Below are 19009 nucleotides of genomic sequence, written 5' to 3'. Positions count from 1 at the left end.
TTACAGGAAGGCTGGCTCTGCATTGGCCGGCAGGGGAGATAAAAGGCCATCCACGGCCATCAAAGCCCACTGAGCGTTTTCTGCAGAACCCACCCGAAATCCCAAACACTAGTGGGTGGTAGGGACCAGGTTGACTACCCCTGATCTAGAGCATGCTGACTTGTATAGCGTACATTTTCTTTCTTTACATTGGCATACTTTTAAAGACCTGGTACATAGTAGAATGCCTGTCATCCATAAAAGAGGGCTAGTTATTATAAGGTGGGAGACATTTGTCTATCGATCCATATATAAACTACAATTCACATGATGATCAACCTGCAGCACTATCGGACTTACGATTTAACATTTAGAAAGCTCAAATCTTTCCAACCCATATCCTTCATGACCATGTCAGTGTTCTTACATTCTCATCATACCGCTCCCAAAGCTCCTTCAGCATAATCTTTTCTGGTAAAACCTCCTTCCCATGAACTGTCTTGGTAGGAATGCCTAAAGATACCTTCCTTTGCCTCCTTGGTACATTTAATAACTTCTTTGGATTCTAGAACCACCTGTATGTTGGTGACACCCAGGTATACACCTCTGATCTCCCGGTCTGTCGGTCTCCCATCTAGAATGAGTCACTAACGACCTCTCTTCCATTCTCAGTTGTAAGTCTTCCAACTTTCTAAAGCCACCTCTTTCTGAAATTGTACTTTTTATCTCTCCTTATATACCTAGTCCTCTGCTGTCATTCTCCATGCAAGTTGATGGTAGACCCATCACCCCATCCTCACAAGCTTTCTGCCTATTATATTTGACTCCGGCCTTACCTTTAGACCCTATCTTCGACCACAATGTGGTTTTCTTCCGCTGCATTCTGTCAGCTTACAGGTTCGAAGTTTTCTTCATACCACTATTAAAATAAGTGGGTTTTTGAGTATACATGGCCTTTCTGCCAGACAGTCTAGCCATTCTCCGACAGATATATCCATTGGCATTTATTAAAAAAACAGAAAGTGACCGCTGTCGGTATTTTGATGTTCATTTGCATGCCGACTAAGGTTAAAAATTCAACTCGCTGTCATTTTGGATCCTGACTGCCCTTATGGATGGGATCATCCTGATATGCAAATGAAATAGATTCTATCTGTTATGGCACAAGTGAGCAAAAGCAAATTGGAGATCTGAGTGGGGATTAACTAAAGGGCAAGCTATTGAGTTTCTCTGATCTTTTGCCCATTCTCAAAAGCCCTTGTATTCTGTTTTTGCTGAAAAATTAAATTATTTTCTGTTGGCTATCATACTAAAGACTAGTCTTCCCCTCCTCCAGATCAGACTATAAGCATATTAACTATATACTGGTAAACTCTGTAGTCATTGATATTCCCAAAACTGTGGCACTGCTCAGACCAAACTGTAAAAGCATATATTTAATGATAATAAGCGTCATTCTGTTGGCTGTCTTCATGTTACTTTGTGCAGTGAAGCCTCTCACACCTGTTTATGTGTGTGCCTGCTGTTAGGCTATCTTACAGAATGTGACGATAGAGCCTGTTAAAATTATTTACCGGTAGCAGTTGTATAACTGTCTGTCATTCTTTCCCATAGCTACTGCACTATGTGAGGGGAGATGGAAAGGAAGCTTCTTGCACCATATATGTATTTGATACTTGGTATCACTTAAAATATATTTATGTTGATTTGATGTTTTACGTGATGTATTATTTTATGTTTTGGTTAAAAGGGACATTTGCTCACCTTAATCTATTATATCTCATTGTCATTCGAATTGCAGTCATTTAAGAAAAAAGAAAAAAACTTTAGCATTCAAAAATATACCAGTAGGGGTCAGATTTCTCCTACAAATTGTCTTGATGTTTACCTTGAGCTGATAAGTCCATTATAATTTATCTTTTAAAATACAAGTTTTAATGCTACGGTTGTCCACCCCTGTCAAATTCCCATACCTCCTGACTGTGGCAAGCATGACGTTGACATGAGACTGAGTTGTGCAAAGGTGTCTTTATGGCCCAACACACATGCTTGTTGGTTTGTATGATGTTCCCTGCTCCATCTTAACTGGAATTGGAACTATTCCCTTTTTTTTTTTTATTCTTTATTTTGTTCGTGCAGGGATAAGACATGCAATTTGCACTGCCACAATAGCTGGTGCAGATCGATTGGCATTCACCGATGTTTACATGGCATCAGAAACATTGCACTTTTTTTTTTTTTTTTAAGCGAAAAAACAAGCAGGTTTACATCGTATACTTCCTAACCACCTAGAAGGAACAGTCTTTTTGCCCACCGATTGATAGCGTGGTTTAGGGAAAGGTAGGGGTAGAGGTCATACTAAAACATCGCTTTATAGAATTGAGTCGAGGACAAATGGCTTTGTGCTTAGTGCGTTGAAACAAAGAAAAAAGAAAACAGAACGAGTTTGATAAACAACTAAGAGTTAATACACGAGATAGTAACAGTATTTAAACTAATGGCATGCTTAATAACATGGAATAAACGTATTAGATGCGCCAAGAATTCACACCTAAGTCGCTTTTGTTTAGGTAGATATAACAGGCGTGGTCTAAGCTTGGAACAGGTGTATAAAACTTTTATGTCTGTGCCAAATACGCTTTGGAACTATTCCATTTTTATTTCATAACCTCCCCTCCTTGGGTTTACCATGCGGCCTCTTTACCGTAGTTCTGAGCAGAGTGGGAGGCGTTGTACAGAGGTGTGTAGACACACAGGAGCGTGTCCCTCTCTGAAAAACGCCAGATACAACCTGTAACGGATCGCCTGGCACCCCGACTGGGTACCTCCGTTGAAGGATGCTCCTAGCACTTCCTGAGGACTCCAAGCACTGCAGCATAACCTCCGTAGACTCCTCCAGAGAGCAAAACAGGAACCAGCGCTTACAAGAACTTAGCAGTGAGTTAGCAAGGGAATATGACAAGCATAGCAATCCCTTGTAGCAGATTCCCCCAATAAGAGACGGCACTCCAAATTGAGGGTAAAGAAGAACTCAGGTTTAATGGCCAGGTACTCTGCTTTTATGCAGTGCTCCCCTGCAAGGGAGATGCCCACAGACAATTGGGCATTAACCAATCAACTATTGGTTACATCCCACATCCCCTGCCGCTGGGGAGGGAGGACGCTGCTCTCTTCTCCCTGCAATGTACACTGCCGCTGGGGAGGGGATACGATGCTCTCCACTCCCTGCACTTCACACTGCCGCTGGGGATCTGGGCCGACTGCCCAGCATCCCTGTAGGGCCGGTAGAGAGACCGCCATCCCATCTCCACCTGCCATCTGTGGGTCTTCCCAGGACCAGTCTATGAGGTCCCTCATTTCTGGGGCTGGTTGGGGAGTAGATGGTACAGACCCCAGGTCCCCTGGTTAAAGGCTTAGTTGTTGGGGAGAGAGACCAACTGTCACTGCTCCCTGTAGGACACTCTGCCGTTGGGGAGGGAGGACGCTGCTCTCCACTCCCAGTAGTTTGGGCGCAGAGACCGCGGTCCCATGTGCGCTGGTGGGGGGCTTAGGATCTCCCCTTGGTAAACTAAGCTGCCGCTGGGGAGGAAGAACAACACCTTCAGCTCCCTGGGAGACACACTGCCGCTGGGGAGGAAGGACGACACCTTCAGCTCCCTGGGATACACACTGCCGCTGGGGAGGAAGGACGACAACTTCAGCTCCCTGGGATACATACTGCTGCTGGGGAGGAGGGACGACACCCTCAGCTCCCTTTCTGTTCAAATCTGCTAGGCCCTGCAGGAACTCTATTCCACGCTATTCCAAGAGCTTAGCAGTGATTTAGCAAAGGAATCTGCTACAAGGGATTGCTATGCTTGTCATATTCCCTTGCTAAATCACTGCTAAGCTCTTGGAATAGCTGGTTCCTGTTTTGCTCTCTGGAGAGGAGTCTACGGTGGTTATGGTGTCTGCTGCAGTGCTTGGAGTCCTCAGGAAGCGCTAGGAGCATCCTTCAACGGAGGTACCCAGTCGGGGTGCCAGGTGATCCGTTACACAACCTGAAAAGGAAGTGAGACTGTCTGGCTTGAATGCACACCAGGCTGATGTCCTCCATCTTGAAAATGGCAAGTCTTGTGGGTTGTTCCTGGTATACAGTGGTTAATACCTACCAATAGTTCTTTAAGGAAGGACAACCAGTGAACCGTCATTAGGATCTTGGATGCCCAAGGCTCATTGACGAAAATGGGGAACATATGTTAGGTCGTCTGGTCTAGGGATGCACAGAAATTTCGACTGCCGAAATTTTCGGCCGAAAATGGGCCTTTCCTATTTTGGCCAAAAATAAGCCAAATGTGTCGAAAATTAGTTTTACAACAGTTACCTCTTTGACCTACTAATAATTTCAGGGTTATTACTTAGCAGTCTATTGTGAGGAAGTAAAAGCGAAATTAAACAGATTTTCTTATTTTAGGCCAAATTAGCCAAACTGAAAACAATTCTTTCCTAGTTTAGTTATTATAGTCTAAAATATGAAATTCACTGTAAGTTGCTAACAATTAAAAAGTCAGTTTTTGGCCAAGGGCATCCTGACTTTTCGGTTTCAGTCCAGAATTTTCATTTTGGTGCATCCGTAGTCTGGTCATTTCACACAGAAGAGCTAATGTAGCTCAAATTGCTGAAAAACTTAATGCTGGTTGTGATTGAAAGGTGTCAGAAAACACACTGCTTTGCAGTTTGCTGCATAGCTGCAGACCGGACAGTGTGCTCCTGATGATCCCTGTCCACTGCTGAAAGCACCTTCAAAAAGGACGAGAGCATCAGAACTGGACCATGGACCAATGGAAGAAGTTTGCCTGATCTGATAAATCGTGTTTCTTTTAGATCAGGTGGATGGCCAGGTCTGTGTGCATAATTTACCGGGGGAAGAGATGTAAGCAGGATGCACTATGGGTAAAAGGCAGTGTTATGCTCTGGGCAATGTTCTTCTGAGAAACATTGGGTTCTGGATATTACTTTGACACGTACCACCTACTTAGAGATTGTTGCAGGATACGTATACTCCTTCATGGCAATGGTGTTCCCTGATGACCGTGGCCTCTCTCAGCAGGATAGTGCACTCAACCACTCCACAAAAATTGTTCAGGGATGGTTTAAGGAACAACATCTTGCCTCACCTACAAATTCCCCAGATCTCAGTCCGATTGTATCTGTGGGACATGGGCGTCCGCAGGAATTTTTCCAGGGTGGGGCATAATTGTAATGACATCTATGCTTGGCCCTTTTTTGACAGTGTCACGAAGAGGAGGAGCATAGTCGTTATCACATAAAGCCAGGTGAATAGCGTTTTCACAACTATGGTGTCAGGAATACATGTTTGTATTCCTGATACTATAGTGTTTCTTTAAGCAAACATTCTGGTCACCATAACAACTTCATCTAAATGAAAATGCTATGATGCCAGGAAGCTCTCTTTCCTTTAAGGGGTTAAACCGCTCTCAAATGGTTTAACCCCAAAGGCTTCCTCCAGCTCCAGGTCCCTCAGTGGTATTCGGCATCTGAAACGGAGTGTCAGGAAGTGCAGATTGACGTCAGGCATGGGTGCCGCTGATTGGCTAGAGTTGACAGTTGACGCTCTAAGCCAATTGCTAGTTCCCGGTTCATAATTTTTTTTTTTTTACTTTTTTATGAATGGGGAGCTACTGATTGGCTTAGAGTGCCAGCTGACCGCTCTAGCCAATCAGCAACACCCCTACCCCTACCCAGCGGCATTCTGTGCTTCCTGCTCCAATCTCCTTTTCTTCTCCTTCATTTGACAGTCTTCTTTTCTTCTGACACTGTCTTCTATATTTGGCTCCTTATGCTCCTTTACCTTTCTGCTCCTTTCTGCTTATTTTTTCCTTTCTCGTTCTGATTCCTTTCTGCTCCTTGCAGACCATTTCTGCTCCTTCTCCTACTTTACCTTTGTGCTCCTTCTGATTCTTTCTGCTCCTTTACCTTTGTGCTTCTTCTGTCCCTTTCTGCTCCTTGCAGACCCTTCCTGCCACTTGCTGCCCCTGCTCCTTGCATACCCTTCCTGCTCCTTGCATACCCTTCCTGCTACTTGCAGACCCTTCCTGCTCCTTGCTGCCCCTGCTCCTTGCTGACTCTTCATTTAGCCCCCCCACACCTCACTTGCCTAATCTATAGGCTGCCCCCCCATGCCTCACTCCCCTAATCTATAGGCTCTCCCCCCCCCCATGCCTCACTCCCCTAATATATATATATATATATATATATATATATATATATATGCTGCTGCCCCCCCATGGCAAACTCCCCTAATATATAGGCTGCTGCCCCCCCATGCCATACTCCCCTAATATATAGGCTTCTGCCCCCCATGCCATATTCCCCTAATATATAGGCTGATGCCCCCCATGCCATACTCCCCTAATATATAGGCTGCTGCCCCCCCCATGCCATACTCCCCTAATATATAGGCTGCTGCCCCCCCCTATGCCATACTCCCCTAATATATAGGCTGCTGCCCCCCCCCCATGCCATACTCCCCTAATATATAGGCTATTTTAACCCCCACCCCACCCCACCCCACCCCTCACTTACCTGATCTGTAGGCTGTCTCTGCCTGCATGTGTTGCTCCCCTGCGGTTACACTCAGCAGAGAGAAGCAGGGATAGATGCAGCTTCCTGTCCCTGTCTCTCTCCATAAATCACACCAAAAATAGCAGAACAAGCTGAAAAATCCAGCCCCCCAGGACATACAGGATCTGCTGCTAATGTCTTGGTGCCAGATACTGAAGGACAAGGTTCAGAGGTCTAGCGGAGTCCCACCCTTAAAGTATCAGAGCTGTTTTGGCAGTACACCTACACAATATTTGGCAGGTTGTTTTAGTGTTGTGGCTGATCAGTTTTAGTTGTGTGTCCATTCAGTGTTAGCAACCTCTACAAATTGGCCATTTTTTGTTATCCTGGATTTTTTTTTTTACATTACCCAGGAGGACTGTGGGATATTGTACTTCATTCTGTCACATGTTGGACTATAACTCTAATCATTCTGTGCTGGTCTATGGCTCGTGGATCATTTTAAGAGTTGTAGCTTTAGGGCATGTGATTATATTTTCTTGTTATTTAATTGAATGCTAATAGATGTCTATCTGTGATACAAGCACTGGTTGGTTTATAACTACTGATTTTTGCATTTTTTTAGGGGGTGGAAGAAGGAATATCTCAGATCACCTCTAAGAACCAGAGTATTCAACCAAACCTTGTGTGGAATTTTCCTTTTGAAATCACATTTAAAAGCACCAATCCATACGGCTGTAAGTATGATTGATTACACCATGTGAAACTCAGCCAACCATTACTAATTGTTTTTCATGATGCCAGGGTAGAAAAATATCACGGTCATGAAAGGTGTATATATGGGTCTGCAATGCAGTGTGTTCGGCCTCCTGTTTTATGTTCTTGTGGGACCTCGGAGAGCTGAAAACTGACAGTTTAAGGATGTCTTCATAATGTAGAGCAGAACTACTTAAAACAGTCCTCAGAAGACCAGAAACGTTTGGTGTTTTAACAATGTTTCTTCGGCTGGTTAGAGCAGTGATATATATCAAATCCTTATTGATTTTATGCAAGTGCAAGTTGTTCATGGAACTGCGACCACAGGTCCTGTTTTATTGGTGGGTCAGATATTCAAAATCTAGCTGGGGAATAGATGGATGCTTACCACTGTTCCTGGGGAAAAAGGTGGGTGAAACGCCATGTGTTTTTTTTGCACAATGCAAGCAAATTTTAATGACACGATTGCTGGTGTTTCTGGTGTCCCCATAAGTGGGATACCCAAGAATAATAGTGTGTGTGTGTGTCTTAATCCTTAACTATAGTGGGGGACCCAATTGTGGTCTCAAATGCGAAGAAGTGTTTGAAGACGTCCTATAAGCAATGAGCAGCTAGGGGGATGTATGGTCTTTTGACAGCAGCCAATTTTATCATGACACACGCGCGCACAGACGGTCCAATTCATGCATGCACACTGATCCATACAAACACACAGTGACCTATCCACACACAGACTGCCCCAAATAGAGTGCACACTTACCAGCAGCTGCCTGGATGCCTCACTCTCCCCATGCTATGTGCAGAGCTGTCTCCTCAAATCTATCTGTGACCCAGGAGGAAGTGATATGTAATTCCTTCTTCCTAGCACAGTGCCCCCAGTGGGCGCATGGGGGATTGCCACCTAGGAGCCGGGTAGCCTGGAGTTTCTAAAACTTGCCCCCTCCCACCGTTTTTATTTGGGCTTTATTTGTCATGCCTATCATCTGTCATGTACAAAAAAAAAAGCAAAAAGGTATTAATAATTTTACAATAATGTGGTACAATATATACATGGAAAAAGGTAAAGCAGCACCTTACCAGTGAAACAGCTCTAAAAACACCAAATCAGTCAAATATAAGATAAAAAAGGTGCGCTATACCTTTAAAATTTTAAAGTGCAGCGAAGTGAAAAAAGTGTCAGTGCACTGTACAATATTATGTTAAAAGTATCCAATACAATGATATTGTATACCGTATTTTTCACTCCATAAGACACACCTAGTTTTTAGAGGAGAAAACCCAGAAAAAAAATATTCTTAACAAACGGTCCCATAGTGTTTCTTACTATGGGAAAGTTTGTTCAGAATACTTTTTTCTCCTCTGTCCCATAGTGTTCCTTACCACCCACTACCCTCTCCTGTTCCATAATGATCTTTAAACCCCCCTCCCCTGTCCCATAGTGATTTTCCCTTCGTATAGTGGCAGTACTCACAGTTGGGATGTTCCTTCCTATCTGGGACAAGAAGCTCCCCCTTCTTCCGGTTTTTATGCCTGTGCTCCGCCTGCTGCCTCCATAAATCCTGTATGCCCTGTACACTCGCCAGTTCTTCTTGTCCCGATAACGGGACGGACAGGTTCCCCAGCTGGTGGAGATGGTGCGATCAGCACAGGCTGCTGATCGAGGAGGTGTGCGCCCGATAGCTCCCCGGGTGGGAGCTGAGTGGCAGAGAGGTTTCCGGTCTGGCGTTACGGAACCAGACCAGGTAGGACTTTTTATGTGGCTTCCCCTTTGGAGTTCCCGGGCGGTCCTCCTCGTGGGACTTGCGCATGCGCACAGCAGTGGAACGCACGCCCGGGTGGCGTTGCGTTCCACCAGACCCGGTATCGCGCTACTGCGCATGCGCGATCCGGAGTTTTTTGGCGCGAAATTCAAAATAGGTATATAAGCTGTGCTAAACCCTTCTGGCCCCAAAGGTGGGTGTACAGTTCGGTTTCTCCGTGTCACCAGCCCTCCTGCACGGATCTCAGGTGGATAAAGGTGAGGTTTAACTATTTAAACTCTCCTCTTTATCACCTATTATAATGCATGCGTAAATTTTAAATTTTAAATTTTAAATTTTAAATTTTAAATTTTTATTAATTGCTTCCTTATTCTGGTTTAGATATGTCCAGCCCTATAGCGGACAAGGCAGATAAGGACAAGATGTCTACTTCTGTGCCCAAAAAAGCCACAAGCAAGTCTAAGCACTTAAGTTGTCTGGAATGTGCTGTTCCTCTACCTGACGGATGTCGTAAAAAGAATTACTTGAAAAAACAAAACAATCGGATATGACATCCTTCCTGAGCTGGTTTCAGGAAAATTTGTCCCAGACATTTGAGTCCTTTAAGGATACCATGAAGAAAGACCCTGCAATTCAAGAGAAATTGCCTAAAAAACGTAGGAGGAATAGATCCCCTTCTGAGTCGGACGTCTCTTCTGGAGAATGTTCCCTTTCTTCCCCTTCGGATATTTCCAGCCTGACTTCTAGTGTGGAGGAGGGTTTTCCACCAGAAGAATTGAAAAGATTCATTAAAGAAGTGAGTGCGGTCAAGAGACGGAACCTACCAATGTGAAGGTTAAAGGTTTCCCTATGTCTCCAAAAATATTGGATCTCCTTCACAGGGAATGGAAGAATCCTGAAAGGCGGGCGTTCATTTCAAAACATTTTAAACTACTGTTCAAACTACAGTCTGAGGAAAAGTGGGAAGATCTTCCTAAGGTAGATATTCAAATTGCCCAACTATCTAAAAAGACCACTATACCTATTGGCGAAGTCTCTGGCCTCAAGGATCCTATGGACAAAAGAGCCGAAACTTCATGTAGACGAATATACCAGGCCGCAGGCTTTCAGTGCAGAGCTGAAATTGCGGGTTCAGCAGTGCTCAGAGCCCAGAGTGTTTGGCTTCACGCACTGGAAGATTCCCTTATGGGAAAATCCGATATGGACCCTTCCCATCTCATGTTCCTGCTGAAGCTATCCAATGAATTCCTTTCGGATACTGCTGAAGAGTGTCTTCGTTTCTCAGCAAGAATTATGGGGTTATCATCAGTAGCCAGGAGGGCCCTTTGGCTTCGTACATGGACAGCTGATTCAGCATCGAAGGCAGCGTTATGTGAATTACCCTTCGAGAGGAACAAGCTGTTTGGTACCCCTTTGGAAGACATTATTAAACAAATGTCAGATACGAAGAAAGCCCTTCCGCTGGAACCAAGAGCCCAGGGATATAAGAGATTCCAGTACAAGAACCAGCGGTCCTTTCGTTACCAAGGGCGGTTTCGCAGGTTCCACAAACAGGGTGGCAATAACAGCCAGTGGTCTAGGCATGAATTCAACAAACAAGATAAAAAGAGGAAGTTTTGACGCCAAAAGAGTGGGAGGACGCCTTCGGTTCTTCTCCCACGAATGGAGAAAAAGTTCTTCAAATGGGTGGATCTTAAGAACCGTTTCAGAAGGTTACAGGTTAAAGTTTTCTTCAAGTCCTCGACCATCCTTCCTTCTGTCAAGCTATCCTTCAAAGGTAAAATCAGAGGCCCTGCTTACGGAAGCACTCATCCTTTTAAGAAAAAATGTAGTGGAGAAGGTACCCAAAGGTTGGGAATTTCAAGGAGTCTACTCACGTCTTTTCCTGGTGCAAAAACCAGATGGATCCTTTCGTCCGATCCTAGACCTAAAGCAAGTCAACACCTGCATACCATACCAGAAGTTCCGTATGGAGAGCATTCTGTCTGTAACACACATATTACAAAAGGGAGATTTCATGGCAAAGTTGGATTTAAAAGACGCCTATCTGCATATTCCAGTGGCAGAACCTTCCAGGAAGTTTCTCAGATTTGCAGTTCTAACGAGAAGGCGAAGGATTCTCCATTTGCAGTTCAAGGCGCTTCCCTTTGGCCTATCTTCGGCTCCTCGAGTTTTTACAAAAATTCTGGCACCCGTGGCAGCAGTTTTGCGTCTGAAAGGTATTGCAATCGTTCCATACCTGGACGATTGGTTCCTGAAGGCACAGTCAAGGCAACTGCTGGAACTTCATCTAGAGATTGCAATGAAGGTTTTAAAAGATCACGGTTGGATCCTGAACCTGGAAAAGTCCGAATTAACCCCGTCCCAGAGTTTAGTATTCCTGGGGCTTCGGATAGATTCCCAGTCCCGATCTCTTTTTCTTCCAAAAAAGAAACAAGTGGGGATTTTCAAAGCAGTATCAAAGCTGCAAAGAAACCTAAGTTCAATCAGAGATGCTATGAGGTTGCTAGGCCTCCTAACGTCTTCAATACCGGCCGTCGCCTGGGCAAAGGCGGAATCCAAACCATTACAGTGGGACATTCTGTCCCAGTGGACGCGAAAACAGGAAGATCTGGACGCCCCATTCCGTCTATCCGACACGGTAAAAAGACAACTGAACTGGTGGAAAGTAAGAGACAACATTTCAAAGGGCCTGTCGTTCGCTCTGAAACGATGGATTACAATAACCACAGATGCCTCCCAGAAGGGTTGGGGCGCTCATCTAGGCTCTCATTTCCATCAAGGGCTTTGGAACAAAGAAGAGGCATGCGCTTCCTCGAATTTCAGGGAGTTAAAAGCGGTCTGGGAAGCCCTAATTGCCTTCCGTTCTCTCATCGCCAATCAGTCGGTGAGGATTCAGTCGGACAACGCCACTACGGTGGCCTACTTGAATCACCAAGGGGGCACAAAGATCAAAGCTCTTCAAGATCTTTGCTACCACATAATGTCTTGGGCCCAAGCGAATCTTCGCGCAATATCAGCTACCCATATCAAAGGGTCTCTAAACGTGATTGCAGACGGCCTCGGCAGAAGACATTGGTCTCAAGCAGACTGGGCTCTATCAAACGAAGTTTTTCTGGAGCTGGTTGCACGCTTCGGCAGGCCAGAGATGGACTTGTTGGCAACAAGGAGGAACAGAAAGGTGCGGAGATTTGCGTCACTTCATTCAGAAGATTACCCAGATGTCCTAGACGGTCTATCGTTCCCTTGGATTTTCGATCTGGCTTATGTCTTCCCGCCTATAGCCCTTATCCCAAGAATTGTTCAGAAAATAAGATGGGAGAAGGCAAGAATTCTGGCAGTCCTGCCCTTCTGGCCGAACAGAAGTTGGTTTTCGGATGTAGAAAACATGGCCATCTCTCATTGGCACCTCCCGGTCTCTTCTCACATTTTAGAGAACGTGAAGCTTCCAGAAGAAACTCTGTCATTGTTTCACCTGACGGCATGGTTGCTGCAAGGATGATACTCCAAGGTCAGGGTCTTTCTGACCGTCTATGTGACGTTTTGCTGTCATCTGTCCGCTCGTCTACTTCAAGAATCTATTTCAGGGTTTGGATGAAGTTCAGAACCTGGTGTCGTCTCCGGAATTCTGATCCGGCCAATGCCTCAGTTCCGGAAATTCTTTCTTTTTTGCAAGATGGGTTTGAAGCCGGCCTAGGGGTATCCACACTCAAGGGCCAGATTTCTGCGCTTAGTCACTTCCTGGTTCAGGATATTGCTTCTAACCCTCTGGTTCGAAGGTTTATTAAGTCCATACGGTTGAAGAGGCCTCCCAGGCTGGTTTCCTTTCCTACGTGGGACTTGTCTCTGGTTCTTCAAGCCCTTTGTGAACCTCCTTTTGAACTTTTGTTTCAAGTCTCCATCAAATTCCTTACCCTCAAGACGGCCTTCCTGGTGGCAATTACCTCCGCTAGGAGAATTGGTGAGATCCGAGCTCTATCTTCTTCGCCGGAATTCACCATATTTCATCGAGAAAAAGTAGTTCTACATCCCAGACCTTCTTTTTTGCCTAAGGTTATTTCAAGTGCTGCAATCAACCAGCCTATTGTTCTGCCAGCCTTTTGTCAATCGCCCACGTCTAAGCTGGAAGAGAAATGGCATTTCCTTGATGTTAGGAGATCCCTGAAATGTTACCTTCATAAAACTCGGGAGTTTAGATCCTCAGATCATCTTTTCATCTACTTTCAAGGCAAATGTGTGGGTAATGCTGTCTCTGGACCCTCATTAGCTAGATGGCTGACCAATACCATCAGGTTGGCCTATCGCTCCAAAGGGATTCCCCTAAAATTTCCATTGAGGGCTCATTCGACTAGGGCTATGGCTACCTCATGGGCTGAAAGAGCTGCGGCTTCGCCTGAAGACATCTGCAAAGCGGCTACCTGGTCTTCATTGCATACCTTTATCAAGCATTATAGGCTGGACATATTCTCATCATCTGAGGCTGAATTTGGGCGTAAGGTGTTGCAAGCTGTGGCCTGCTGAGTTCCCACCCTTTCTTTTTTACGGGGATCTTGATATATCCCAACTGTGAGTACTGCCACTATACGAAGGGAAAAACAGCAATTTTACTTACCGTAAATTCCTTTTTTCTTTGTATAGTGGCAGTACTGGCTTTCCCTCCACTTTTTGTATAGATTAAATGAATTTTGCATGATTCTGTCTCCGTTTGGGTTCTTTTTTATTACTGGCGAGTGTACAGGGCATACAGGATTTATGGAGGCAGCAGGCGGAGCACAGGCATAAAAACCGGAAGAAGGGGGAGCTTCTTGTCCCAGATAGGAAGGAACATCCCAACTGTGAGTACTGCCACTATACAAAGAAAAAAGGAATTTACGGTAAGTAAAATTGCTGTTTTTTAACCCCCCCCCCCTTCCTCTGTCCCATAGTGATTTCAACCCCTCCTCCCCTGTCCCATAGTGATTTTAACCCCCCCTTCCTCTGTCCCATAGTGATTTCAACCCCTCCTCCCCTGTCCCATAGTGTTCTTTAACCCCCTCCTCCCCTTGTCCAATAGTGTTCTCATCCCATAGTGTTCCCCCCCCTTTCCCATAGTGTTCTCCCCCCCTCCCCTTGTCCCATAGTGCACTTTCCCTCCCATAGTGCCCCCCCTTGTCCCATAGTGTCCCCTCCCATCCCCTCCCCTCGTCCCATAGTGTCCCCCTCCCCTCGTCCCATAGTGTCCCCCTCCCCTCATCCCAAAGTGTCCCCTCCCCTCATAGTGCCCCATAGTGTCCCCCTCCCCTCGTCCCATAGTGTCACCCAATTACTTACTTGTCTTGAAGCGTGGGCCGGCTTCACAGCGCGCACCGCGGTACTGGAACTTAAATTTCAGGTTCCGGTTTCCGGCGGGACTGAAAGGAAGTGTGCACACTGAGTGCGCACTTCCTTTCAGTCCCGCCGGAAACCGGAACCTGAAATTGAAGTTCCAGTACCGCGGTGCGCGCTGTGAAGCCGGCCCACGCTACAAGACAGGTAAGTAAAGCTTCATATTCGCTCAATAAGACGCACAGACATTTCCCCTCACTTTTGAGGGGAAAAAAAGTGTGTCTTATGGAGCGGAAAATACGGTAAATGTGCAAATTCACAAGTGTGTTCTGTGTTAAAATGTACTAAAACAACTTACTAAGGAAATAGGGATGTCACACTATTTCTTCCAAAGGAGTATAGGAACGTAATACATGCAGACAATGTAATAGAGCAGCAGGAAATACTAGCAGAATGCTTGGTTGTATAGGGAGAGGTATTGGCAGTAGAAAGAGGGAAGTGCTCATGCCATTGTACAGAACACTGGTGAGACCTCACTTGGAGTATTGTACGCAGTACTGGAGACCGTATCTTCAGAAGGATATTGATACCTTAGAGAGAGTTCAGAGAAGGGCTACTAAACTGGTTCATGGATTGCAGGATAAAACTTACCAGGAAAGGTTAAAGGATCTTAACATGTATAGCTTGGAGAAAAGACGAGACATGGGAGATATGATAGAAACATTTAAATACATAAAGGGAATCAACACAGTAAAGGAGGAGACTATATTTAAAAGAAGAAAAACTACCACAACAAGAGGACATAGTCTTAAATAAGAGGGACAAAGTTTTAAAAATAATATCAGGAAGTATTACTTTACTGAGAGGGTAGTGGATGCATGGAATAGCCTTCCAGCTGAAGTGGTAGAGGTTAACACAGTAAAGGAGTTTAAGCATGCGTGGGATAGGCATAAGGCTATCCTAACTATAAGATAAGGCCAGGGACTAATGAAAGTATTTAGAAAATTGGGCAGACTAGATGGGCCGAATGGTTCTTATCTGCCGTCACTTTCTATGTTTCTATGAAAAGAAAAGGGAAAAATATAGCATAATACTGTATAATGAGAAATAATAAATGAATGAAACAAAAATCACAAGGAGAGAGCAGTAAAAGTCTGCCCTAACTTCTCTGGATTATGTCCACAGTATAGGACTGGATGTAGATGGGTATTCAGGATGGCAGCTGAATGTAAAATCTCTTTATTTCCATATAGTTCACAGAGAATGTGAAAAACGCTCTCTATGGCATACAGAAGTCCATACCCCTTTGCAGTATATTTTGAAAGAACCGCGGCTAGCACTAGAAGTCTTCTGAAACAATCGGCACTTGCAGGGTGTTCTTCCGGAAATCAGAGCTGCGTACAACCACGTGTTGGCGTGATGACTCATTTCGCCTGGGCGAACTTCCAAGTTTGGCTGCATGTATTGATTTAAAAGTCCACATTTTTTTCTGGCATATCACCTAAACATTGTTTCTGATGAAGATCACAAAACAATGGCAGATTTCAGATATACGTCAGAAAACATAACGAATCAAAGTAACATAATGAATAGATTATATATATATATATATATATATATATATATTGTGATAAGGTGAATGGGGTGGTCTGTGAGGGAGTTTATATTTCGACAGAATTGTTCAGAGAGGCATATGATTTTTAACCCCAGGGGGAGTGTGTGTTTGTGTGTATATAACCGAAATGAATATTTAGTTATGGGCCCCTGGAGTGGAGCATTTGGAGAGAAGGGCCAGTGGAGCCTTTGGAGAGAAGGGCCAGTGGAGAATTTGGAGAGAAGGGCCAGTGCTCCCCTCCGCAGTTTAGCGGTTTCCTTGGGAGACATAGATCCAGGCCAGGGTTTTTGGACTGTCTCCAACCCACTGCTCAGCTGCAGGTAATCAGCTGCAGCAGTGGGAATCAACCCCTCCCTGCTAGGCAGGTAAGGGGAGAATGTTTGTTTGTTTCTCTCTGGATGGCTGGAAGCAGCAGGCTTACTAAATACTGGAGTGCTGAGAGCGGACAAAGACACTAGGTTGGTGAAACCAATAATTTTTGTTATAGTTTAACCCCTGAGAGATAGGGAATCTGATGTGAGTTAGTGCTCAGACGAGCTAGGCTTTTTGCTTATAGGGATTTGTGTTACATTATTGCATTTATGCTTTCATTTGCTGCTGCCTCATGTGTAAACTTACAAATAAAGTGCCTGGAATTAATTTGCATTAAAAGACTGGGCATGTTTTTGCCCAAGAGGACCGTGCTACCTGCTGACAAGGATCACAATATATATGAAAAAAATAATCAAAATACATGATATATAAAAATACTCTAAAAAATACACATAGAAAATGTATATCAGTTAAAAATAATAAAACAAATAGAAGATAGAGAGCCTACTAACAGGGAGAGAAAAAAAGGAGCATTAATATTGCACATACTATATTCCCTGATATTTTATAAAAAATCACAAGGAATAATTAAAAACCTAAAAAAAATTATATAAATTAAATTCAATATTGAATCGTTTGGGTTTAAGATTCTCTAGTTTGTGAATCCATTTCATCTCCTCTCTACCTATATGTTGAATGTAGTTTCCTCCTCGCCAATATTTTTTAACCATTTGTATACCTAAGAGCGTTAAGCCACTCGGGTCTTTATTATGGCATTTTTTTTAAAATGTGCAGAGACAAAGCCTAGGACTAACTTGCTCCCTCCCACCGTTTTTATTTGGGCTAGTGCAGCCCTGCCTACTTTATCCTCAGAAAGAAACGGCATTCCTCCTAGGGAAAAAGTACATAGACACTGTTCCCACGCCGTCCCGCAGAACTCAAGCTGTGGTGCTTACACTTTTGTAGTTTCCAGACAGGAAACAGAAAACAATGTATTCCTTACAATGAATAAAAACTTGTATGGATTAAAGGGACACTCCAGGCACCCAGACCACTTCTGCCCATTGGAGTGGTCTGGGTGCCAACTTCCACTACTCCTAACCCTGCAACTGTAATTATTGCAGTTTTTTATAAACTGCAATAATTACCTTGCAGGGTTAACTCCACCTCTAGTGGCTGTCTACTAGACAGCCACTAGAGGTCACTTCCTCCTTCATAGCACAGGAAACCTGTGCTTGAGCGTCGCTGGACGTCCTCACGATGTGTGAGTACCTCCAGCGTCGCCCATTTCCCCATAGGAAAGCATTGAAAGCATTTTTCAATGCTTTCCTATAGGGAGCGCTAATGCGCATGCGCGGCATTAGGTCTCCTCAGCCGGTGGGCAGGATCAGTCTCGCCCACCGGCCAACGCAATGCAGAGGAGGAGCGGCGCGGAGGAGGAGACAGCGACGAGGGACATCGTCGCTGCCTCAGGTAAGTGACTGAAGGGGTTTTCACCCCTTCAGTAACCAGGGATCGGGGGGTGGGAGGGAGAGGAACCCTCCAGTGCCAGGAAATGGATTGTTTTCCTGGCACTGGAGTTTCCCTTTAAGGGTGAAGCTAGACTTCTCCCTGATAACAATCGAGAGTCTCCCCCCATCCCTTAGCCACTCAGAATGGGTTAAAACTCACCTTATACTCAGCTCTCCACATGTCTGCCAACGCTGGCCCCGCCCCCTTGGTGACATCATCAAATTGCCCATTTTTAGCCAATCCAATGCTTTCTCATGGGGAAAGCATTGGATTGGCTAAAACCAGCAAGGAGAGGGTGCCAAATACCGTTTTGGCCAATCAGCACCTCCTCAAAGAGATGCATTGATTCAAGAGGAAAATTAAGCGCCCCCATGCAGAGCGTGGGGACGCTGAGCGGCAGGGCTGCTTACTGTGCAGCCCTGAGCCAGGAAGCCCCTCCAGTGGCCATCTGAGGAGTGGCCACTTGGAGGTGTCCCTAGGGCAATGTAAACACTGCCTTTTCTCTAAAAAGGCAGTGTTTACATGAAAATGCCTATATTAAGCTGTAGTTGTTCTGGTGACTATAGTGTCCCTTCAACAAAATGTAAAAATCCTATTGGCTCCGAAATTACTGCTCATCCTAATATGTCACTCAGTATTTGAAATGCTGAGAGCTTTTTTTTGCAAGATTGCTTATTGTACAGTGATTGTCTGACTCAAACCTATTTCAAACAATCAGACATCATTGAAATCTCTGCTTGTTTGAAAGTCATATTTGTCACTGGGTTTAGCAGAGGATGTGAAGTTTTTTTTATTAGGCAGGCAAGCTGTGTTATTATCCGTTTGGATGGAATCTAGTTGAGGTTGCTAAGAGTTTACATCCGCACAGTGAGATTATCTATTCACATAGATATATATTATCAACATGTATCAGCCCTTTATTGTCACCTTGGACAAACAGCACATGCAAAATAACTTAATTTTTTTAAAATTTGTATTTTATTGGGTTTTGTACACACAGTATACATTTTTCCATTGTATGGGTTATTGAATGGGTTATAACAAGATCATGTAGCATTTCGTTGGGTTACAAACATGGCAATAATTGCGGTATTAGTGAAATATGTTCAGTAGCATTGCGAGGTACCAAATTGCATGTTTCTTCTTTTATACTTTTATACGGGGACCCCTGCTTAGTGAGGTTGCGTAAGTTTAGCATTCTTTACTG

General features: G+C 44.5%; 1 protein-coding gene across 2 annotated transcripts in view; it reads left to right on the top strand.

Moving 5' to 3' along the window:
* Positions 1-19009, top strand: part of B9D1 (B9 domain containing 1) — a 109374-nt gene that overhangs the window by 10297 nt on the left and 80068 nt on the right. For both annotated transcript variants that reach the window (XM_063430455.1, XM_063430454.1), the window contains exon 3: positions 7169-7280. In XM_063430455.1, the coding sequence (XP_063286525.1) occupies positions 7169-7280 (112 nt within the window). The remainder of the gene's footprint in view (positions 1-7168; positions 7281-19009) is intronic.

The sequence above is a fragment of the Pelobates fuscus genome, chromosome 8 (genome assembly GCF_036172605.1).
Source record: "Pelobates fuscus isolate aPelFus1 chromosome 8, aPelFus1.pri, whole genome shotgun sequence".
NCBI classification, from domain to species: Eukaryota; Metazoa; Chordata; class Amphibia; order Anura; family Pelobatidae; genus Pelobates; species Pelobates fuscus.
Note: the sequence above shows the minus strand (reverse complement) of the source record. Positions and strands in the feature narration are given on the sequence as shown.